The sequence below is a fragment of the Enoplosus armatus genome, chromosome 19, assembly GCF_043641665.1.
Source record: "Enoplosus armatus isolate fEnoArm2 chromosome 19, fEnoArm2.hap1, whole genome shotgun sequence".
Lineage (NCBI taxonomy): Eukaryota > Metazoa > Chordata > Actinopteri > Centrarchiformes > Enoplosidae > Enoplosus > Enoplosus armatus.
In genome coordinates, this window is record NC_092198.1 from 542,463 (window position 1) to 567,500 (window position 25,038).

Below are 25,038 nucleotides of genomic sequence, written 5' to 3' on the forward strand. Positions count from 1 at the left end.
ATAAAACAAATAAATAATAAAGAAATAAAATGTCTCTCCAGATAAACACCTGAACTTCATGACCTGCGTGTTTGACAGGTGGGCGGGGCTTAGGACCATATAAATACCTGAACGCTGACTGACACACACACACACACACATCGTAGAGTTCAGACTTTAAAAGCTGTGCAAACTTTAACCCCACCCACCCGACCGTCATCAAACAGGTGAAACAAACACACTCACAGTTACCTGCACTCCAGATGGCCTCTGAAGTGTGACATCATCGTCTCTCAGTCTGATTCAGGTAGTCTTGGCCCCGCCCCCCGTCAGTCCGACGTCTCTTTAGAAGACAGAGGGGGGTCACAGGAAGAAACATGATCCATTAATAACCGGAAGCCTTCAGATTAAAGTGAAATCAAGCAGCAGCTTATAGAGGAGCGGTCTCTCTGTCAGTGTTTAACACTTCATATAAGGTATCTGACATCAATATGTTGTGATGTCACTGATCGTTTCTGTGATCACATCAAAACTAAAACCTTCCTCATTAAAGTGAAGCTCAGTAGAAATATTGCAGCTTCTTGTTTAACATCCCCTCTGTCCTCATTTGCTGATTGTGAAACTCGTCATATGTTTCACAAGACTTTTACTTTGACGAGGCAGAGCGGTGACAGTTTCCTCTTCCTGTGGGAGACAGTTTGAACTGAACAAACCTTAAACTATAAATCTGGAATGATTCTGTGTTTTTCTTCTTGACAACAAACGTTCAGATTCGAACCAGCAACATGTCCACCCGTCTCTCAGCGCGGTCTCACTTCCTGTCTGTGGCTCTCAGCTCGAAGATGTCTTCTTCCATAATGTGTCTTTAATGTGATCACAATTCAGGATGTTTAACAGCAGATACAGACTGAACCAGAGTCTGGACCAGATACTGGATCAGATACTGGATCAGATACTGAACCAGATACTGAAGGTCACTCGAAGACAGAGTGCTCTCACCAGACTCAATGTGAATATTTGTCATTTTTGAGGATAACGTGATTAAAAGTGTCACCAACCGTTCAGACGTGGTTTTAAATGAATCACACAGTGACTAACTGACCAATGAGAACGCAGCATGATGCAGAGAAAACATCCGTCACGAGAACCGGATTCTTCAGTCTGAACAGCTGGATCTTTGTTACGTCCTGATGGTCAATAAAATGATGATCCAGCAGAAGCATGCATGAAGGAATTCTGGGATGTTTTCCATTTATTTTCTGTTAAGGTGGAAAATGTAGTGGATCATCTACTGAAGTAGTAATACCACAATTCAAGTATTATCTGCCAAATGTACTTCAGTCATCAAGTAAAAGTATTCATTTGCAGATTTTATATTATTGGATTTGTTTGTAAAATGTGAATCACAAGATACTATTATCAAATAAAATATTCATTTAGTGAGCAAAATACAAAGTTTTACAATTAAATTACATTTTTACAAGACAGAGTTTAACAGAGCTGCAGTTTAACAGTTTAACAAAGCTGTAGTTTAACAGAGCTGCAGTTTAACAGTTTAACAGAGCTGTAGTTTAACAGAGCTGCAGTTTAACAGTTTAACAGAGTTTAACAGAGCTGTAGTTTAACAGAGCTGCAGTTTAACAGTTTAACAGTTTAACAGAGCTGTAGTTTAACAGTTAAACAGAGTTTAACAGAGCTGCGGTTTAACAGAGTTTAACAGAGCTGCAGTTTAACAGAGTTTAACAGAGCTGCAGTTTAACAGAGCTGCAGTGTAACAGAGCTGCAGTTTAACAGTTTAACAGAGTTTAACAGAGCTGTAGTTTAACAGAGCTGCAGTTTAACAGTTTAACAGTTTAACAGAGCTGTAGTTTAACAGAGCTGCAGTTTAACAGTTAAACAGAGTTTAACAGAGCTGCGGTTTAACAGAGTTTAACAGAGCTGCAGTTTAACAGTTTAACAGAGTTTAACAGAGCTGTAGTTTAACAGAGCTGCAGTTTAACAGTTTAACAGTTTAACAGAGCTGTAGTTTAACAGTTAAACAGAGTTTAACAGAGCTGCGGTTTAACAGAGTTTAACAGAGCTGCAGTTTAACAGAGTTTAACAGAGCTGCAGTTTAACAGTTTAACAGAGTTTAACAGAGCTGTAGTTTAACAGAGCTGCAGTTTAACAGTTTAACAGTTTAACAGAGCTGTAGTTTAACAGTTAAACAGAGTTTAACAGAGCTGCGGTTTAACAGAGTTTAACAGAGCTGCAGTTTAACAGTTTAACAAAGCTGTAGTTTAACAGAGCTGCAGTTTAACAGTTTAACAGTTTAACAGAGCTGCAGTTTATGAGTTTAACAGAGCTGCAGTTTAACAGAGCTGCAGTGTAACAGAGCTGCAGTTTAACAGAGCTGCAGTTTAACAGAGCTGTAGTTTAACAGAGCTGCAGTTTAACAGTTTAACAGAGCTGTAGTTTAACAGAGCTGCAGTTTAACAGTTTAACAGAGCTGCAGTTTATGAGTTTAACAGAGCTGCAGTTTAACAGAGCTGCAGTTTAACAGAGCTGCAGTTTAACAGAGCTGCAGTGTAACAGAGCTGCAGTTTAACAGTTTAACAGTTTAACAGAGCTGTAGTTTAACAGAGCTGCAGTTTAACAGTTTAACAGAGCTGTAGTTTAACAGAGCTGCAGTTTAACAGTTTAACAGTTTAACAGAGCTGTAGTTTAACAGAGCTGCAGTTTAACAGTTTAACAGAGTTTAACAGAGCTGTAGTTTAACAGAGCTGCAGTTTAACAGTTTAACAGAGTTTAACAGAGCTGCAGTTTAACAGAGCTGTAGTTTAACAGAGCTGCAGTTTAACAGTTTAACAGAGTTTAACAGAGCTGCAGTTTAACAGAGCTGTAGTTTAACAGAGCTGCAGTTTAACAGTTTAACAGTTTAACAGGGCTGTAGTTTAACAGAGCTGCAGTTTAACAGTTTAACAGAGTTTAACAGAGCTGTAGTTTAACAGAGCTGCAGTTTAACAGTTTAACAGAGTTTAACAGAGCTGCAGTTTAACAGAGCTGTAGTTTAACAGAGCTGCAGTTTAACAGTTTAACAGAGTTTAACAGAGCTGCAGTTTAACAGAGCTGTAGTTTAACAGAGCTGCAGTTTAACAGTTTAACAGAGTTTAACAGAGCTGCAGTTTAACAGAGTTTAACAGAGCTGCAGTGTAACAGAGCTGCAGTGTAACAGAGCCGTTGTGTTTTCAGTCTTAATGTAATTGAACCGTCGACTCTTCATGATCTGAAAGCTTCACTGTGAACAGAGACTCATTCATATTTCATCAGCAGGGTGACAGAGTTCAACTGTGAGCCAACACACACACACACACACTGATATAATATCCTACAGTGTGTGTGTGTGTGTGTGTGTGTTGGGGGTGCACGCTGCAGGCTGGTCTCCATATGTGACTGGTTTATTAATTTGTCAAGAGACTGAAGCAGTTTTTACTGTGTTCATCAGAATATTGACCGACCGTCTTCCTCTTTATGTTTCTTTCATGTTCACACACTAAACACTGAAGGTTATGCTGTAACATCAGCTGTAGGTTTGATGTTCCAGAAGAAAAACATGTCAAGAACAAGAAACATTCAAAACATTGGTGCCAAAAAGAAAGAATATATACAGATATACAGTTGTGTCCAAAATAATAGCAGTGTGATTAAAAAGGTGAGGAAACATCAAAATCCCTCAAATAAATTGTATTTTAATGAACACAAATGCATTGGGGACACAGCACTTTCTATTTCAAAGCAAGAAAATAGGAAAAAGTAATTGAATTTGATAATATTTTACAGAAAGTCAAGAAATATAATGTTAAAAAAAATAGCAGTGTTGACATCTGTCTTTACAAACTCAAATGTACTGTATAAACTAAGAAATGCTTGAAGATTCAACTTTCCTGAGAATCATAAACTAATATTTAGTTGCATAACCACGGTTTCTGATAACTGCTTCACATCTGTGGTGCATGGAGTCGACCAACTTCTGGCACCGGTCAACAGGTATTGCAGCCCAGGACAATTGTACTACGTTCCGCAATTCCTCTGAATTTCTTGGTTTTGCCTCATGAACAGCATTTTTCATGTCAGCCCACAAGTTTTCTATGGGATTAAGGTCCGGGGATTGTGCTGGCCACTCCATTACTTGAATGCGGTTTGTGTGGAACCATGATTTTGCTCGCTTGCTGGTGTGTTTGGGGTCATTGTCTTGTTGAAACACCCATTTCAAGGGCATTTCCTCTTCAGCATACGGCAACATGACTTCTTCCAGTATTCTGATGTACTCAGACTGATCCATGATCCCTGGTATGCGATAAATAGGACCAACACCATAGTACGAGAAACATCCCCATATCATGATGCTTGCACCACCATGCTTCACCGTCTTCACTGTGTACGGTGGCTTGAATTCAGTGTTTGCAGGACGTCTGACAAACTGTCTGTGGCCCTTAGACCCAAAAAGAACAATCTTACTCTCATCAGTCCACAAAATATTACGCCATTTCTTTTTAGGCCAGTCAATGTGTTCTTTGGCAAATTGTAACCGCTTCAGCACGTCTTTTTTTTAACAATGGGACTTTGCGGGGGCTTCTCGCTGGCAGCTTGGCTTCACGTAGACGTCGTCTGATTGTTACAGTACTCACAGGCAACCTTAGATCTTCTTTGATCCTCCTGGAGCTGATCATTGGCTGAGCCTTTGCCATTCTGGTTATTCTCCGATCCATTTGAATAGTCGTTTTTCTTTTTCTTCCTCGCCTTTCTGGTTTTGGCTGCCATTCTAAAGCGTTTGATATCATTTTAGCTGAACAGCCTATCATTTTCTGCACTTCTTTATAGGTTTTCCCTTCTTTGATTAATTCCTTAATCAAAGAACACTCTTCTTCTGAACAGTGTCTTGAACGACCCATTTTACTCTGTTTTTCAAGGACAAATGCACAGCCAGCATATGCAGCGTCAGTTGCCTTGATCCTTAAATGAGGGCCACCTGTTAAACACCTGTTTTTTTCACATTATCAATGACCTCACTTATTGAACTCAGCACTGCTATTTGTTTGAACACGCCCCTTTCAGTTAATGATTCAGTTTCACAGAATCAGCAGCATGCACGCCATGCCTGTTGGGTCTGTTGGTTTTCTATACCTTTACTAAACCTTCTAGAAACTTATATATTATTATAAATATAGAATAAAATAAAACAGTAAGAAACACAGAAGAGAGGAAGAAAATGATTGAATCGACCAAACAATCTACACACATACAGTAGAACTATATATACTGAATTATGAGTTACATTTTTTCCATTTGTATTGGATTCCTGTTTGTTTCTTTATGCTGTGGTTTTAAATCCTCTCATGCTGTAATTGTGTGTTATGATCATAGTTTAATTATCTTTAGAATGAACATGTCTGCTGTTACTTTACCTGCTGCTGCATTACAGGTGAGGCGTCAGTGACGTTCAGGTCTGAAGGATGAAGCTCAGGATCGTCTTCTCATCTCTCCTGCTGACAAACTGACAAACTGTTTCTTTCCTCTCGGAGTCGCAGCAACAAACCAAACTCTCAACAGAAACGTCAACCTTTTCAGTTTGACACTGTAAAGAATATATATGAAGACTCTTCTACTTAAAGCTGCATTTACTGATTTTTGTCCACTGGGGGGCAGAAGAACCTCATTCACTCTTATTTTAGCTCTGGTTTGGTCTCCACCGACATCATTTGTCTCATGCGCTGCTAAATGTTTTAGTTAAAAGTGTTCAGAACATTTCCTCTATAATTTAAGTTATTTTTTATTATGTAGAATCTTTCTATGAATTTACATTTAACGACAGGACCTGCAAAATAAAGTGTCACCAGAGGGGCTTCACCAAAATAAAAGTACACATAATGTCCTAACAGTCAGTAGAGTGAGCGTGGTGCATTCACAAACTAAAGTTAGAGCAACTCTCTAACTTTGTTTTTGATTATACCGCTGGTGGGAGTGACAGTCAAAATATTAAATTATTAAAAAGTTCCTTCATGCAAGACTTTACACTGAACATTTACACAGTTTAAATGTGAGGACGGATCAGCTCAGACCTCTTTGTGGATGGTGTCATCTGGTGTTGAGAGACTGAGACACAGAGAGAGAACAATTCATCTCTTTCTTTGTTTTGTACGTTATAAATGACAACATGCTCGAATTAAAACATTTATTCTGTATGTACAACACTGTAGACATACACTATATTGCCAAAAGTATTGGCTCACCTGCCTTGACTCGCATATGAACTTAAGTGACATCCCATTCTTAATCCATAGGGTTTAATATGACGTCGGTCCACCCTTTGCAGCTATAACAGCTTCAACTCTTCTGGGAAGGCTTTCCACAAGGTTTAGGAGTGTGTTTATGGGAATTTTTGACCATTCTTCCAGAAGCACATTTGTGAGGTCACACACTGATGTTGGACGAGAAGGCCTGGCTCTCAGTCTCCGCTTTAATTCATCCCAAAGGTGTTCTATCGGGTTGAGGTCAGGACTCTGTGCAGGCCAGTCAAGTTCATCCACACCAAACTCTCTCATCCATGTCTTTATGGACCTTGCTTTGTGCACTGGTGCACAGTCATGTTGGAACAGGAAGGGGCCATCCCCAAACTGTTCCCACAAAGTTGGGAGCATGGAATTGTCCAAAATCTCTTGGTATGCTGAAGCATTCAGAGTTCCTTTCACTGGAACTAAGGGGCCAAGCCCAGCTCCTGAAAAACAACCCCACACCATAATCCCCCCTCCACCAAACTTTACACTTGGCACAATGCAGTCAGACAAGTACCGTTCTCCTGGCAACCGCCAAACCCAGACTCGTCACTCCAGAGAACGCGTCTCCACTGCTCTAGAGTCCAGTGGCGGCGTGCTTTATACCACTGCATCGCTTTGCATTGCACTTGGTGATGTACGGCTTGGATGCAGCTGCTCGGCCATGGAAACCCATTCCATGAAGCTCTCTACGCACTGTTCTTGAGCTAATCTGAAGGCCACATGAAGTTTGGAGGTCTGTAGCGATTGACTCTGCAGAAAGTTGGCGACCTCTGCGCACTATGCGCCTCAGCATCCGCTGACCCCGCTCCGTCATTTTACGTGGCCTACCACTTCGTGGCTGAGTCGCTGTCGTTCCCAATCGCTTCCACTTTGTTATAATACCACTGACAGTTGACTGTGGAATATTTAGGACTGGACTTGTTGCACAGGTGGCATCCTATCACAGTACCACGCTGGAATTCACTGAGCTCCTGAGAGCGACCCATTCTTTCACAAACGTTTGTAGAAACAGTCTGCATGCCTTGGTGCATGATTTTATACACCTGTGGCCATGGAAGTGATTGGAACACCTGATTTCAATTATTTGGATGGGTGAGTGAATACTTTTGGCAATATAGTGTATCTGTAAAAATGAACAGTGATGTTACATTCATCACTTTCAACATAACTCAAATATTACAGGAAACAAAGTTTAAAGAAAATAAATGATGATCACAGGATGTTAGAAAATAAAATCTAAACAGTTTGAGTCTGCAGGTTACAGGAAGTTCAACCTGACATTTAAAATGTAAATTAAATCCAAAGCTGATTGACTTCAGACTCCTTCAGAAGTAAAAACCTCTAAGCAGGCAAATGTTCCAGTTTTTAATCCTGAAAATAATCTGCAAGCTGATTAAGTTTAAACAGAGAGAAGCTGCCGAGTCACTGCAGATCAGAGCTTAACGCAAAGTGAACTGCTAAAAATCTGAATCCAATAGTAGACTTTGGCCAGAAAACAAACATTCTTTTAATTTTTCCTGTTTTATTGTATCAGTTATCTGTTTGAATATGTTTTATTTTATCTTATTTTGAAGGTTACATCAAACACAAATACAGAATCCTTTTGAACCTTTAAAATCATCTTAAAACCTCTCAGATTGATCCTGTGACCCCCTGATTGAGAACAACAGCCTAAAGGAACACATGATTACAAAATGATTTGAGTCAGGTTTGGACTTCCAGAGACCGGCAGGCGTCCAGCTCAGCTCCAGAGATCTTTGGGTTTAGGAGAGAAGTTTCTGGTCCACAACAAACAGATCCACAGATGAACCCGCCTCACATGGTGAAAGACGAGCCGTTGTCGCTGCATCCGTCCACCGAGCGGCGAGTGGACACGTAGATCTCGGAGGTGACCCTAGAGAAGCGGCGTGGGGCGATGTACCTCTTCCCCAGACACCACAGGTCCTGGACGATCTTCCTGAAGTGATTCCTGAACTTCACCCCGACGAAAGCGTACAGCACTGGGTTCAGGCAGCAGTGCAGGTAAGCAATGGTCTGCGTCACCGTCTTGGCTGTACTCAGGGCGTCCGCCTCTTCGCACGACTGCAACTTGAACATGTTGACGGTGTCGTAGAGCAGCGTGATGTTGTACGGCAGGTGGCAGGCGATGAACACCGCCACCACGGCAAGCACCACCCGCACCGCCTTGTGCCGCTGGAAGTTTCTGGCTCTCAGCAGGGTGACGATGACAGCGACGTAGCAGAGGACCATGATGAGCAGCGGCAGGAAGAAGCCTACGGCCAGTTGGATGCTGGGGATGGCCACCTTGGTCCTCCAGGCCGTGGTGTTGTACGTGAACCTGAACTCGCAGACGTATTGGGGAGGCAGTGTGGCGGTGTGGTTCTCCTCCTCCTGGTCCATGAAGGCGTCCCTGGTGTGGGACGGCTCGTACCAGTTGTAGAAGTAGAAGGTGGGAACGGACAGCAGGAAGGCGGAGGCCCAGACGATGGTGCAGATGAGGCGGCTGTACGGCAGCGAGCGCAATCTGAAGCTGCGGCGGGCCTGGACGATGGCAATGTAGCGGTCGGTGCTGATGCAGGCGAGCAGCAGCATGCCGCTGTACAGGTTCACGCTGTAGGAGCCGCGCAGCAACTTGCAGGCCACCGGCCCCATCGACCACGACGACAGCTCGTTGTAGACGATGAGAGGCAGCGACACCACGAACAGCAGGTCTGCGATGGCGACATTGAGCAGGTAGACGTCGGTCATGGACTTGGTCCTCTTGTAGAAGGCGTAGGTGACGATCACCAGGCTGTTCCCCAAGAAGCCCAGGATGAAGATGATGGAGTGGACGTACGGGCCGACCACCAGCTCAACGCTGTGGTTGTTCTGGTGAGAACAAGGTCCCAGTAGGTCATAGTCATAATCAGAGTCGTTAAGGTCATAATCTGATTGGTTGAACATCATTTCGTCCTCTGGGAACTCCATCTTCTTTTTCTACTGTAAACAAAGACAGAACATTAAACTGTGATGATTTCTGGTGAAGTCACTCCAGTATGATATGAATGTTGTTGCTGTTTGGTAAAATCAACCGAAGATTTAGTTTTTCAGGTACGACGAAGGAGAAGACATAAAGACATAAAGACACGAGAGTAAGGGGGAGATTTACTGAAGATTTGTAGACCGTTTTTTTAGACATGAAAAAGTCCATTTGGTCTTTGTATTTACTAAGGGACTGCACTGATTTTGTTTTGTGCAGCTAAAATGGGAGAAAAGTGGCGCCGCTTGTTTGTTCTCATGTAATATGTATTTTATGGTAAATATGAAGCTACTGCCAGCAGCTCGTTTGGGAAACAGCTACATAGTCTGGCACATAACCCCCTGTAGAACCACAACATGTTGTTTTTACAAATGAATGGAGATACAACACGTTCATCAGTGAGATTCTGTCACCTTTGGACAGAGCCAGGCTAGCTGTTTCCCAACGTTTCCAGTCTTTATGCTAAGCTTAACAGACTCTGAACAGAATCAATCCGCCGCTGCAGGTCTGGATATTCAAGTTCTGGTCAGACGACCAGGAGCTGGTTTACAGACTGGAAGCAGCATTTTTATCAGCTGCAAAAATCAGCATTTAAAGACACAGTGAATTAAAATTAGAATCTCTTATTTGTGATCCCGTCTCTGTGTCAGTTCACTTTCCATTTGGTTTCACTGAATCCATGAGGAGCAACTCGTCTCAACAGAACTGACCTTTGTACCTGGGAGTCCACATAGACAATAAACTGGACTGGGTAAAGAACACTAACGCCCTCTACAGGAAGGGCCAGAGTCGTCTCTATTTTCTGAGGCGGCTGAGGTCCTTCAACATCTGCCGGACTATGAGTCTGTGGTGGCCAGTGGCGGACTCCAACAGACTAAACAAACTGATCCGCAAGGCCAGTGACGTTGTGGGGGTGGAGCTGGACTCTCTGACGGTGGTGTCAGAGAGGAGGATGCTGTCTATCTTGGACAATGTCTCACATCCTCTCCATGACGTACTGGTCGGACACAAGAGCAGCTTCAGTGGGAGACTCATTCCTCCCAAATGTACAACAGAGCGACACAGGAAATCATTCCTGCCTGTGGCCATCAGACTGTTCAACTCCTCCCTCTGAGTCAGAGTGTCAGACATATATACATACACATACATTGTTATTGTATATATTTTTTACTTTTATTTTTCACTTAAATATTGTAAATGTGTATATTTGTATTTTCTATTTCTTATTTTTATATTTTGTACATACTTTTATTTCTAAATTTATGCTACTTTCTTCTCTTGAATGGCGGCACTGGTACTGTACAATTTCCCCCCGGGGATCAATAAAGTATTTCTGATTCTGATTCTGATTGTGGGGTCCAACATGGAGGGAGCTATCACATCAGCTGTGTCTCTATAAACTGCACCACAGCAGAGACACAGCAGGTCTGCAGTCAGGCAGACAGAAGTCCATTGAACAAACACGTTTTTAATAAATTGTGTTAACATTTTGTCTGGTTAGCAACCGAGGTAGCTAACTGTCAGTTAGCACACCAGCTAACTTGGTGAGCTATTGTGGCAGGTTAGCACTATTATGTTACTGGCTAGCTGGCAGGTTAGCGCTCAGCTCGCTGCCACAGTGGTTGTCTGTATGTTCACCGTGTTTCTGACTGTATTTTAATTTCATCATGTTTTGAATGCTGGATTTACCCACAATAATTCTTGAAGTTTTTATTATTAATTTTTATTATCATTACTATTATAATTTCATGTCTTTATTGGAGAGCCGAGTGTGGCTAGATGATGATGAGTTCTTCTTGTATTTCATAACTCAGCTAATAATAATTACTGTACATTTTATGATTGATATAAATTGTTTATCAGAAACATCTGTGATTCAGGACAGAAACGACAGTTTTTCACTTTGACTTTCTCAAGGTTTTTATTCAGTCTGATGTAAAAACCATGAATGAAATCTAGATATGTAAATGATACGAAAGTGGCACAAACGTCTCATGTTTGATTGTTGGAGGTTTAGAGTTTGTTCTGCTGGTAAAAAGTGTTGAAGATGTTCCAGCTGTGGTTGATGGAGGTGGAGAACGACTGAATGTTTGTTTTCAGGTGTCTGAACACTGAGAGGAAGTTTGCAGAAAAAGAGGTCATTTGAGTCTGAAACACTGAGTGACCCAGTTCATATGAAGTGTGCAGTTTCTTCTGCTGGCAGAGTTTCAATTAAAATATGACTTATGAAGGTTTGTTCTCAGCCGAAGATATTCAAGGTTTTCGATTAGATTAGATGCGTGAGATTTCAGATCAGAAGAAGAAGAACAGGGAGGAAAAATAACAAGGAATTAAAGTAGGAAGCAAAGAAAGACAGAAAGTAACCCGGTTCAGTTTAGTTAAAGCTCTTCTGAGCTGAAACAAGGAAAAAAGATTCACAAGAGACAGAATGATTTCATGATGCCTCATCATCACGTCCATGTCTAACCCTAACCCTCCAAACAGTCAGAGTTAAAGTGTTAGCTATTATCAATAAGAGGATCAAACTGTGGAACATGTGTCTTTACATCAGTACGAGATGTTCTAACGTCCAGGACGAAGAGGGGACGATCACAGAGAGAAAATCCTGTTCCAGTGTTTAGATGGACCCGACAAACTTGGAACCAAAAGTGAAGCGTGAAACAACTCGAGGGTCTGAGGGGGTTTATGAGCCAGTCAGACTGTTTCTTGGCCAGACACAGTAATGTCCTGGAGTCTCCGCTAGTTGCCAGGCAACTATTTCCTACACATGTACTTCGTCCTAACCACTAAGGTGGTGAACATGGTCAAAATTATACCTGCTCAACATCAACATGTGAGGCACCGTGAGCATGTTAGCATGCTGATGTTAGCATTTAGCTCAAAGCACCTCACAGAGCAGCTAGCATGACTCTCAATCTGGTTTCCTCGTCTTCCTGCAAGACATCCTGCAGCCTCGTCTAGTTCAGTGTTGTGACATAAAGATGGGACATCCGTCCTTCACTCAGTTGTGACTAAAGTGATTTTATTAAAAACTGCGAGTTCCTCTAACGCCACCTGTTCCTGCTCTCTACTTCTGCTCGCTGGACACCATCAAACATCAAGCTGGACGACAGGAGCTCAGTTTGTCCTCTCTGACTTCCCTTATTTCAAATGTCACCTGAAGTCAAACAACAACAAACATGTCGACAACAAACTCGGCTTCAGGTTTCATGTTGGATGGTCTGTTTCTTCAAAGGGCTTTTATTCTTTAACTTTGCTTCCTGTAGAAAATAAAGGTCCAGGTTCAGATTAAACAGAAACCTGTTCGGCAGATATTTGTGGCCTGAAGCTGCCGACATGTTGAACCTGTTGCGTCACCTGTACAGGTGTTTGTTCACCTGACAGGTACATTTGTTTGTGTGTGTTTAAGGACGTCCTGTAAAACAGGAACCATCAGCTGGTCAGTCTGGGAATGGGACTGGATATTTACTGGATGTACTGAACATGAACCACAGACTGTATGTGAAGTACTCAGATCTCAAGTATAAGTACAAGTACAGTCATGTAAAAACTACACACTGAGTTTTTTTTAAGTGGTCACAACCTGAAACGTTCCACTGATTTAAGCTTTAACGAGGAATTTCATTTGACATGTTTTAGAGTAAAAAAGTAACTAAAGTAGTCAGTTAATGTAGTGAAGTACACTCTGATCAAATCAAGTTTTTGTCTTTTAAGACAAAAGCGTGACTGAAGAAATAAAACTGTCAAAGCTGGAAACTCTGAAGAAGTAGAGACGAATGAAAGTAATTTTTATGTTCATGTAACTGTAGGCAGCACGTTGATGCCCTGACATTAATTATTATTAATTAATCCATTTTTGTCTTTATGTCCCGTGACGAGAAGCTCCTTGTTATTGTGGCACTTTTTCTGAAATTAGTTGTGGTTTAAGCCACAGACATCATCATTTTAAAATTCACATCCTGTTGATTTTCAAGATAAAATGATTCAAAACGGAGTCACGTTGATGTTATCTGACAGATTACATCATCTATTACTGTTTCAGGTCACAAAGACAGAAACCAGACCTGCTGCAAATACTACTAGTTTACTGCTCTCCCATGAACTCAGACACACCGAGTTCAGCTGTACAGATATACAAGAAACAAAGTTATGAAATGTTGCTGACAAAGAAAAGTGAAGAAGAAGAAGTGAGAAGTGGACTGAGGCGGAGGTTTTACTGAGAGACGGAACGATGAACCAAAAGACAAACGAAAAGAATCCGAAGATCAATAAATACATAAAAGCAGAACTCACAGGTTTGAAGTTTGGATCTGGTTTCCCTCGTCGCTCGTACAGGTGAGGATGATGATGGTGAGGCGACTGCACATCAATCACACTGAAGACACTGCAGATAAAGGGGAAATGTGTGTGTGTGTGTGTGTGTGTGTGTGTGTGTGTGTGTGTGTGTGTGTGTGTGTGTGTGTGTGTGAATTCAAGTCTTCCTCTTTCATATCGCCGTCGCTCTGTTTCAGAGGTTCTCGTGTCGCGTTCTGTCTCATTAACATGTTAAACTCTGGTCTGAGGTCAGGCTCAGCTGACTCAGCACACTTTAAATAAATATGTCATTAACTTTCACTCCGACCTTTATGTAGTATAATAAGTATAACAGCTGGGGGGGGGTCCATGTCCTCCGACACTAACAACACATGAAGCTTCAGATCAGTAAAGAGACATGTCTCAAAACAAATCCATTTATTAGCTCATTGAAACTGTACAGACTTAAATATTGAGGATGATAAAAAGAGGTGCATGATGGGAAAACCCGGTCAGGCCACCTCCTCCATGTAGTCCACGCCATGACTCTGACTGAGCTGAGACACACTCAGGTCCTGAGTGGTTTCATCAAACTAGAAACAGAACAAACACAGGTTTCATTTAAAGGTTGAAAGACACGGGACAGCCACTGAAACCTGAACCAGGAGCTCGGACCACCTTGTCGCTGTTGTCAGGTCCCTCGATGGAAACCTCCTCGATCTCCTCGCCGATACTGAGCTCACTCTTGGAGAGGTCCGACCGATGACTGCAACACAGAAAGTGCAGTAAACCATCTGTGTTCAGAAACTGGTTTCAGTTCAGGTCTATAAAGTCCACCTGCAGAGACCAGAACCTGCAGAGACCTGAACTGTCGAATCCATCACAGGAAGCTTTATTTTGGTCAAAGTCATGAAGACACTGACTGAAGAGGAACATGATAATGTGAGAAACAACCAAATCCATTATTATATGTTTTATATGTATTTGTTCTGTACTTTGTCCTTTGTTCCTACTAACTGATCTTAATAAGTCTTCATAAATCTTTATTATCATTATCATTATTAACAGCTATATCAGTCTGTGTGTCGACCAGGTTTACCCTCTGACAAAGTCTTAATAAGACCGATGCAGACACTGGCTTCCTCCATGTTGAACTCTCTATCCAATCACAGCTCGGCTTTGTCAGGACGGCTTGTTTTTGGTCAAGATGAACTCACACAAAAGGTCAGCATGTTCTGAAGAACTGTGCGTGTGAAACTGACCTGAAGGAGTTAAAGGACTTGACGTCTTTCTCACCTGTTAAAGTCGTCGTCATATTCAACGTCGTCATCTGTGAAACATAAAGAGGTTCAGCATCAACTCAGACTCCTCTGCTGTTCTCTCAGTCCAACTCAAGTCTTTAAGTCTCTAACAGGCCTCATTAGGTCAGACCTGCTTTAGCAGTACTGACGCCGACCGGTCGCTCCATAAAGTCTAATTACCTAATGACAGCCCAAATAGTGGACCATGTGACATGCAGAGAATCAACAGAGTATTTCTTCAAGACGCTGCAGAGGGAGAGACTCTGGACCGGGTTTCTGTAGCTGTGATAGTTTGAATCCTACCTATATGGAGAGATCCAGTTTTATCGTTCAGGGCCTTCGAGTCTCTGAGCCCCCTCTCTCTGGAGTTCGACGCTCCTGCAGGAAGAAAAACCACCTTCGTTAACCACGAGTTGTCTGATGGATGTCAAACTGTGGCCCTACTGCTCTCCAGAGGAGGAACCCTTTACGTCTGAATGACTCCATGATCTGTCCTCTAGCGCCCCCCTTCAGGACAAACATACATGTTTATCTCCACGACTGTAAGAACAGATCCATCATCAGGATGTTGGTTCAGATTGTGGCTGTAATGAACTCTGCAGCCTGTAGGGGGCGCTATAAAAAGTCCTACATTAGTGTTTGTGGGACTCTGACCGTTCCTGCTGTGGCTCTGTTCTGACACGCTGCTTCCTCCTCCTCGTCCTCCTCCTCCTCCTCCTGGTCTCGGAGCCTCTGACAGGGACCCTGCTGGACTCCTTCGGGCCCCGGACGCCTCCGCCTTCCTGGGACACAAACGGCCCACAGTCAGCTGGGGGACTTTAAGGACACTTAATAACAATATATTGAATGAACTTGATCAGCTTACAGCCATCGACTCAGATTGTTCTAATAAACACTGATGAACACTTAATGAGCAGACAGACCACCACAGACCTCTGTGTGGTCTCTCTGGCAGCTCCGCAGTCACCGCGGTGTTAAGAGCTTCATTCAAAATGATTATTGATCGTGGAACAAGTTATTACTCAATGAATGTGTAACTCATGTTATTAGTCTTTGTCTTTGATTTGGGGGATAATACTCTTTTTGGAACTACATCTCCCACGATGCTTTGGGGGATGTAAACAGGAAATATAATGTTATATCATAATATAATGGATTCAGTGAGTCAGCTGTGAGCTACAGCTCATTCATTTCTTCGTCTATATTTGTTTCCATGTAGTCACATGGTCTCCATCAGCTGATAGCAGCTCCTGTCCTCATGGACGGACGGACAACTGTCACTGATCACTGAGACACTGAAGGAAACTTAAAAACAGGAGGATTCTCAGGCAGGTTCTGCAGCGTCTGTTTATTCTGGATGGACATCAGAGATGATGGTCTCCTCTGGAAGTCAGATGTGACCGAGTTAGGACTCTGAGAAGGAGTCCGTGTGATAAAGTCTCTTAATCTTTCTCCTGTCTCTGTTTTAATTCGTCTAAATCTCCTTTAAGTTTGTTGTATTAGAAAAAAACATGTTTCCAAAAATTTGAGCAATAACAATTATCACTAATAATAATCAATACTGATCAATACAAAGGCTGGCTCCACAAGACAAGAGAGGGGGGAGGGTACACCTGTAGCTCACCTGAGCTCAGAGGTCTGACTGTGTTCAGAGAGAGGACCGTCTCGCTCGCCCTCTGAGTCAGCAGCCAGGACAGACAAGCTGAGACCAGAGAGAGAGAGAGAGAGAGAGAGGGAGAGAGACAGAGAGACCTTAATGTGAAAAACAAGTCTCAGACAGACCACTGAAACAGTGAAGACCAGATCTCACTTCCTAAAGCTGTGCCCCCTTTTCAACAATCAGTCTTCACTTCACAGTCTCGAGGCCTAAACCTCAACCTGGTCCTCACAAATACAGAAGTCCAGTATACACACTCGTGCAGAAAGTATTTGATCCAGTTGAAGCTGAACTCAGGGTTCAGGACATGTGACTCTGTCCAGGACAGTTTAGTCCTCTGGTTTTTCTGTGTGTGAGAAGAAGCCCGGAGCTGCTCGCTGCTTCGCTGCTTTGCTGCCTCTTCAGTTCGTCCTCAGTGACCCAGTTTGTCCTCAGAGACCGTTAAAGTTTGATGGAGCCGACAGCGAGACGGAATCTGACTCTGTTCAGGCGTCTCTGTGGGACGTTTCGCTGATACGGACACTTGTTTTCCTCCAGGGGACGTCGCCGTCTCTGATCCCACTACGTCAAACTCTGTTTCCATCACACAGCCAGAGTCAGCAGCTCCGGGTTCGGCCTCCTGGTGACATCACACATCCGCTGGTGACATCACACATCACAAGCACAGCAGATGAATAAACGCTAATAAATATGACAGTGCGAGTGTGGACGAACACACAGACACACTGATGCATGCTGGGAAATCAACAGCAGCCACAACACAAACACTCAAACACGTTCATCTCTGGTCGACGAGTTAGGCGGCGTTCACTCGAGCAACCGACGCTGTTGTCGATGAGCCCAGTGGGTCTCAGACTGGAGACCACTTCAGGGACCAGTCTCCTGCAGACTAAAGTAAAGCTCTGGCTTTCAGCTCAAACTGGGACGGGACTGATTTCTTGTACTGCCCTCGGGCTGCGTCTGGTCTACTTCAATATATTATACATTTCATAAAGTGAGAAAACAAATACAGGTAGACTCTCCTGCGCTGCAGATGCTCCCCCAACAGGAAGTGACTCAGTGAAGACTGCAGACAGTGAGGTCATGCAGCGTGTCCACACTGTGTCACATGACAAATATATTTAAACTAAGTACATTGTACATGAAGTGGGCGGGGCTCAGGTGGAAAACACCATGTCACATTTTTCTGAGCACCAATGAGGATTCAGCAACATTATAATCAGTCTGATGACAGTCGTTACCTTTTATGTTGTCAATCAAATCTAATGAAGTCACAGCCACACATACATATACACACACACACACACACATATATATATATACACATATATACACACACACATGTATATATGTGTATATGTGTGTGTGTGTGTGTGTGTGTGTGTGTGTGTGTGTGTATATGCATATATCTGTGTGTGTGTATATATATGTATATATGTGTGTGTGTATATGCATATATGTGTGTATGTGCGTGTATGTGCGTGTGTGTGTGTGTGTGTGTGTGTGTGTGTGTGTGTGTGTGTGTGTGTGTGTGTATATGCATATATGTGTGTATGTGCGTGTGTGTGTGTGTATATATGTATATACATACGCTGCCTCAGGACCCGTTCAGACAGAGAAACACTAGACTGGTTACAGTTTGGTTTCTGATCTCTTGTCTCTGATTGGCTGCACGTTGTCTTTCAGTGAATCGTTTTGTCTTCGAGTGTCTCTGTGTGAACGAGGCCTCAGACTACAACTGAACAAACAGCAGACAGTGAGTTTGTCAATCGTCCGTCCCTCTGATCTGATTGGCTGACATGAGGCGACCATGCAGACTCACTCGTTGAGGCTTCTGCCTCGCTTCATGGGGGACATGACCGGCCCAGAAAGACACTCCTCCCTCAGAGGAACAACACTGCTGGGTGAGGAGGAGGGACACACAGGTAGAGGAAGGCAGGGAGGACGGGTAGAGAGGACGGGTAGAGAGGACAGGTGAAGACAGAAGAGCAGGGAGGACAGTAGAGAGGACAGGTAGAGACAGAAGAGAAGGGAGGACAGTAGAGAGGACAGGTAGAGACAGAAGAGAAGGGAGGACAGTGGAGAGGCCAGGTAGAGACAGAAAAGCAGGGAGAACAGTAGAGAGGACAGGTAGAGACAGAAGAGAAGGGAGGACAGTAGAGAGGACAGGTAGAGACAGAAGAGAAGGGAGGACAGTAGAGAGGCCAGGTAGAGACAGAATAGCAGGGTGGACCATGGATGCAGGGAGATAGGTCGGACAAGGAAAGGACATGAGGAGGCAAGAACAGGAAGGACAGATAAAAGGACATTTAAGAGAAAGTAGGGACATGAAGACACATGACAGCGTCAGGACTCTAAGAGTCTCAGAGGGACAAACAGGAAGAGACTAAAGATGCACTGATCCAATCCAACTCATCTTCATCCAATAATCTAATGTTTGATATTAATCACTTCCTGTATGTACTTAACAGTGAAACCAGGTGTTGACAAAGACATTTACGGATAGATAACGCTCAACAGAATCTTTGTTTTTCAGAAATATTGTTTTGCAAAGTGACGCAAGACCTCATGACACGTCCAACGACTAAATGAATAAACAAGCAGCTTGATCCTGAGTTTGAGTGAAAAGTCTAACTAACATGTTGTGACTCGTTAGTTTCACACTATTTGTTCAGTTACGATACTGACACTTCATCTTTCAGGACTTCGGGAGCTGACTGGTCTTAGATCAGCACTCCATCAGCATATATTCTGAGTTCAGATCAGTGCATCCTCAGAAGAAGAACAAGAGCAAAGAGAAACAAAGGAAGAAGAGAAGAGAAACAGGAAGTTCGACACAACAGGAAGCAGCAGAGGACATTTTCACTGCACACGGTTTCCTTCAAATCAGTTTTAAGAAGCTTAAAGAGGCAAAACTCTCAGGTGCTTCATTCAAATGCAAAGATGAATATTATGTTCTCTTGTTCATCGTCTCACGACCCAAACCCCCGAGCTACGAAGCACTCTGCTGGATTATCAAACTACTTCCTGATACTTTGCAGCACACAGCTGTAAAAAATGAATTTCCCTCAAAGAAAAGGCTTCATCACAAAGTGTAGACATGATTCGTCAACATGTTCAAGGCCTTCACTGATGTCATTTTGTAACTTCATTCCTTCAGTCCTGAGAACATCAGGATCCTCCCGTCCATGTTGCCCTGATACTAGAAGGCTGTGTGATATGGTCAAAAGCTCAGGATATAACTACAGTAAGTGGACCTTATGTTAGGATATTCATCACAGATACGTTCGTGTCCCTCATGTCCACCGTCGAGACTTTCAGACCTCTAAAGGAGATTCAAACCTGACGTCTTTGATTGGTTCATGTCTCTCCTCGTGCAGCTGCTCTGTTGTGACTCTCTCTCTGACTGTTTGTCCTCTCTGGTGAGCCCTTCTCTCCAAACGGAGAACTACGATTTACGAGGCAGCGAACAGACAGAACATCTGAGACTGAAGATTGTTTAGAATAATGGAAGCTGATCTATGATCTCATTATTTCAGCCTCCTTGTTGTGTTTTACGTCTCTTTTTCTTATAGAAAAAGATAAATGTTTATATATCAGATATTTGTCACATTTTGTTTATTAATGTTTGTCTTGTTTTAGCTCCTGATGATGTTGACATGATGATGAAACAATTATTCGGGCTCCTCTGACGCTCACTGATCAACATGTTAAATCTTGTTTTATGTGAACAGAAACCAAACGAGCAGTTTCTCTCTGTTTCCAGTCTTTATGCTAAGCGAAGCTAACCAGCTGCTGTTGTAGCTTCATGTTGAACTGTTACTTTAAAGCTAAAGATGTGTTTACACCGTTTGTATGAATCTGAATTTTAATGCATTCATGTCGATGCAGAGCAGCAAGACATCACGTGACTCAGACTGATCCAAGGTCAGATGTTAAAACAAATGTTCAGCATCAGCATTGCACTCATGTTTCTCAGGTGTGATTAGTCAGAGGTGAAAGGTCAGCTGTCCTCACCAGCCATAGGTCTTCTGTGGTTTGGGCAGTGGGTCGTCGAAGAACGAATCTCCATCGTCTGGATCGTCCTCCACCTCCAGGTCCTGGTCCAGACGCTCCCTCTTCAGGGCGGAGGAGGAGGTCTTATTGTCGGACGCCACAACCTCTGAGTCCTGATGGCGGACACAGAAACATGAGGACAGAGCTTCAGGTCAAACACTGGACGACGGCTGAGACGTGATGAGTTCAGAGACGAGCAGCAGAGGAAAGAAAATCATACCAGACTGTCATTAAAAAGGTGATGATTTAAGATTAGAGGCAGCTGAGTCACTGCCTTCAACTCCACCATGTTCAGACGACAAGCCAACGTTGATCAACTGTTTTCATCTTATACTGAAGCCTGTTATGTAAAATAGCTGATTCAAGTTTATTTTGATCAATTTTAGAATTTATTTCATGCAAACTTCTTCATGTTCAGACGACAGTGAAAATTTCAACTGAAGTTCCAAAAAATCAGCAACAGAAAACATGAACAAACGCTTGTTGGTTACTGTAGATAAGTCCACACCTCATGTTATTTTACCTGCCCTGTAGTCAGGATCTGGCCACAGCCATTATCTGTATCTATCAATCAATCAATCAATCAATCCTTATTGTCAAAAAATTTTGTTTGCAGCCAGGTGAAAACAGTCAATCACATATCAGCTATCAGCTATTTGAGAAGTGCTGATCTACGCTGACTCTGTGTGTTGTGTCGTCGTCATCATGATGATGACTGGTTTTCATATTAAACTGAAGCAGAAGGTGAGTTAGTGCAGCAGGTGATGACATCGTCAGCTTGTCCTGATTTATGTTTCTAACAAACTCTCTGAAGCTGATCTGAGGTCAGCAGCTGGTCTTCAGTTCAAACTGCTGTCAGTTTAATCATCACTACATTTAACGGTAGTTCTGACGGAGAGATTAGTTGTTACTAAATATTTAACTGTTGTGTAGCTAACTGAACCAGCTGACAACGTTAACATGCTAATACCAGAGCTGTTCAGAGTCAATGAGGTCATATGGAGGACGGTTGACACGTCTGACCTGAAACTTGATAAATGCTGTTTAATAATGAAGATTTTGAATTACGTTTCACAACAAAGAACACAACATGAGTAAATAACGCCAGTTAGCTTAGCATAATCAGATATTTCCTTTCATTCTAAACTGTATGAATATTACTAACCCTGAAACACACAGATGTCTCCACGTCTGCAGACAGAAGTAGAACTAACACCTACATTTACTAAGATTTATCTTTTAGCCTCTAAAACTGTAGTTTTTGGAAGTTATGCTAGCTTGTGATGCTACAGTCACTTCCTGTTTACATAGTTGATTGCTCCTGATTGGATGTTTCTTAGCAACAGATTTACACATCACTAAAGTCTTTACTAGCTGAGACGGGTTAAGTTTTAATGGTTCGACCTGATTAAGTGAATCACTAGTTAGAAACTAGTTAGTAGTTGAAACTCAGGAGGGACTTCATGTTCAGACTGAGGGTTCATGAAGACCTGCTGAGACTCAGAGTTCTCTGTGACTTTATTGTTCGAATGTGTTGTGCTGATCAAAGTGTTTCAGTGTCAGAAGGTGAACATTTTCCTTCCACACAGTCAAACTGAGCGTATTTCTTTCATTTTTTCACTCCCACTGAAAGTGCAGAGCATCACAGTGAAACTGCAGGAGGTGTGTTCTCACTGAGAGGATCTGTTTTTGACAGCAGATGAGTGAAGAGAGTCAAAGTCATGACATCACTTCCTGTCTAGCATCCTGCCTAGAAATCAAAGCAACATTTGGATGTCAGAGTTAGTAAGCAGAGGTGCCGTTCAATATGAGAGTGAGTGTTAGCATGAAGCTGATTATACAACAGAGTTCAGCTGCTGAGGACTTAATATCTGCTCTACATGTTGTTACCTTGGCTGCTGTCTGTCCTCTGTGAGTCGGGCCTTTATATCTGGGGATCTGTGCACGACAGGGAGGGACACTATCAGCCTCTACAGTCAGCCGCTGCACACCCGGAGCTAACTTCAGCCTCTACACACCCGGCGCTAACGTCAGCCTCTACACACCCGGCGCTAACGTCAGCCTCTGCACACCCTGAGCTAACGACAGCCTCTACACACCCGGCACTAACGTCAGCCTCTGCACACCCTGAGCTAACGTCAGCCGCTGCACGCCCGGCGCTAACGTCAGCCGCTGCACGCCCGATGCTAACGTCAGCCGCTGCACGCCCTGAGCTAACGTCAGCCTCTACACACCCGGCGCTAACGTCAGCCTCTGCACACCCTGAGCTAACGTCAGCCTCTACAGTCAGCCGCTGCACACCCGGAGCTAACGTCAGCCGCTGCACACCCGGAGCTAACGTCAGCCGCTGCACACCCGGAGCTGACGTCAGCCGCTGCACACCCGCAGCTGATGTCAGCCGCTGCACACCCGGAGCTAACGTCAGCCGCTGCACACCCGGAGCTGACGTCAGCCGCTACACACCCTGAACTAACTTCAGCCTCTACACACCCCCAACATGAACATCAGCTCCACCTTGCAGAAACCTAAAATTAAAGTCTTTTACACTTTGTATGAAACTCTGCTTTATTTACCTAATACTACACACAGTGATGTCATGGTGGACTCCAGGACACTGTGACATCACTGATGGCAGAGAACATTGCAGCTTGAGTGGAGTTTCTATTTAAAGGGTTTTTTATTACCTGAGTCGAGGCTCGAAGGATAAAAGGAGTCATATCTATATCATTATAAAGACCTTTGAGGCACATGTGTGATATATATTACATACACTAATACAACTGATGGGACATGACTATAACATTTTTATAAAACCCTGGTCAAGTACTCATAAACAGCTCAGCTGTTATTTCTGGGAAGAATATAATCAAACAAAATCTGACCAAACTTTACAAACACAGTGAAGTCAGTTTTAGTTCAGACACTCACAGTTTACATTTAGGCAAGGATCATAGCCATCAAAAACTGTTAACAAAAGAACGATTAGAGTGTTAGATTGCAAAAGATCTGGCCACATTAAACACATTTCAAAAACAGCAGACTTCATTCATAACAAAAACCAGCAGCAGCAGCAGCAGTTCTGACCTCACCAGGTGGACGTACCTTACTGACAGGCGGAGAGCTGATCTTCTGCTCAGGTAAATGACTCTGAGGTTGACCGACATCAGAGTCCTGAACAACCTGAACAAAGACGACAGACGTCAATGCAGGAAACACTTTTCATTTGAAATCTGAAAAGACTGACAGTTTTCAGCCATGCTAGCAGCTATGTAACGCTGTACTTGAGCTAAATGCTAACATGCTGATGTTTAGCAGGTGTACCAAGTTTACCATGTTCACCATCTTAGTTTAGCGTGTTAGCATGCTAAACTAGATGAAAAGAGGGAGGATCACCCATTGTGATATTTCTGTCTGGACCACAGTGGTGGACAGACAACCGTTCTGACTTTACTCAATAACATCAGGTCCCTTGATTCGAAAAACAACACTTACATCATTACTTTTATTTTCCTCCAAAACAAATCTGTAAAGCACTCTTAAAAAAGGATTGTAAGATGATAGATGTCAAAGTTATGCTAATAACTAAAGGGCTCCAACATAAAGCAAATCCTCCTGTTCTGTGTCTCTGTCTCAGTGTTTCAGTCATCTCCAGCACAGGTACTGGTCCAGGATGTATTTAGCCTAGCTTAGCACAAAGACTGGAAGCAGAGGGAAACTACTAGCCCAGCTCCACCTTCCAAATGTGTCTCATGTGATTCTGGGGGAGACGTTGGACCTCTCCTTTAAATCACTGCATGTAAAGTATAGAAACAGTTGCTGCATCTCACCACACTTGTGCACTGGGTGAAGAGACGCTTGTAAAATCCAAGAAACCCCTGGAAGTCTATCGCTGTGAACACAACCAAACAGACATAAAACAACATCTGAACAATGCTGACATGAGGCTCTGTAGAGAAAAGGGTCAGCCCTGGCTGTTGTTTATTAGATGGTCAGAAGTATGTGGTCACCCTTGTGCACAAAGTCTAGGGTCCGTTTGGTCTGTCCCTCCTGGTTTGGGCCTCTTAAGTCCAGTGAAGGGAACCTTGATGTTCCAGCTTCACTGATATTAAACAGTTTGTCTCCTTCTTGCTCAACATGACTCAAAGCAGCTCCACAAAGAGACATGCGTTCCCAGTCTGCTGGTGGAGAACTCGACTGGTCTGCAGAGTCCTGACTTCTAACCCCATCCACCACCCTTGGGATGAACTGGTGTCCACATACTTTTGGCCATGTACATGCATACATGCACTATTAAAGTCTTACTTTTAGAGAAGCTGTGGTCTGCAGCTCTGAGCTCATCAGTGAGGAACCTGTCCAACATGTTCCTGCAGGTCACAAACACAAGAACCATCAAACCCACTATTCTCATTATTCTACTGC

The 25,038-nt window shown here is 43.1% G+C and overlaps 2 protein-coding genes across 3 annotated transcripts in view; both read right to left on the reverse strand.

Annotated features, from left to right (window-relative positions):
• Positions 1–7,982: 7,982 nt before the first annotated feature.
• On the reverse strand, positions 7,983–9,260 carry ccr6a (chemokine (C-C motif) receptor 6a). Its single transcript, XM_070926156.1, has one exon. The coding sequence runs from the start codon at positions 9,258–9,260 to the stop codon at positions 8,109–8,111; it is 1,152 nt and encodes a 383-aa protein (XP_070782257.1). The 3' UTR covers positions 7,983–8,108.
• Positions 9,261–14,028: 4,768 nt separating this feature from the next.
• Positions 14,029–25,038, reverse strand: part of cep43 (centrosomal protein 43) — a 17,753-nt gene continuing 6,743 nt past the window's right edge. Inside the window, exons 9-19 of one of the 2 annotated variants that reach the window (XM_070926139.1) lie at positions 24,922–24,983; positions 24,447–24,508; positions 23,722–23,799; positions 22,510–22,557; positions 20,581–20,732; positions 16,531–16,608; positions 15,561–15,688; positions 15,210–15,284; positions 14,902–14,935; positions 14,284–14,371; positions 14,029–14,198 (exon numbers count right to left, since the gene is read on the reverse strand). In XM_070926139.1, the coding sequence (XP_070782240.1) occupies positions 14,118–14,198; positions 14,284–14,371; positions 14,902–14,935; positions 15,210–15,284; positions 15,561–15,688; positions 16,531–16,608; positions 20,581–20,732; positions 22,510–22,557; positions 23,722–23,799; positions 24,447–24,508; positions 24,922–24,983 (886 nt within the window). In that variant the 3' untranslated portion in view covers positions 14,029–14,117. The remainder of the gene's footprint in view (positions 14,199–14,283; positions 14,372–14,901; positions 14,936–15,209; positions 15,285–15,560; positions 15,689–16,530; positions 16,609–20,580; positions 20,733–22,509; positions 22,558–23,721; positions 23,800–24,446; positions 24,509–24,921; positions 24,984–25,038) is intronic. The other variant, XM_070926140.1, reaches the window with a different exon arrangement.

Excerpts from the sequence above, each read along its gene's own strand:
- ccr6a (XM_070926156.1), bottom strand. The coding sequence starts at position 9,260 with ATGGAGTTCCCAGAGGACGAAATGATGTTCAACCAATCAGATTATGAC.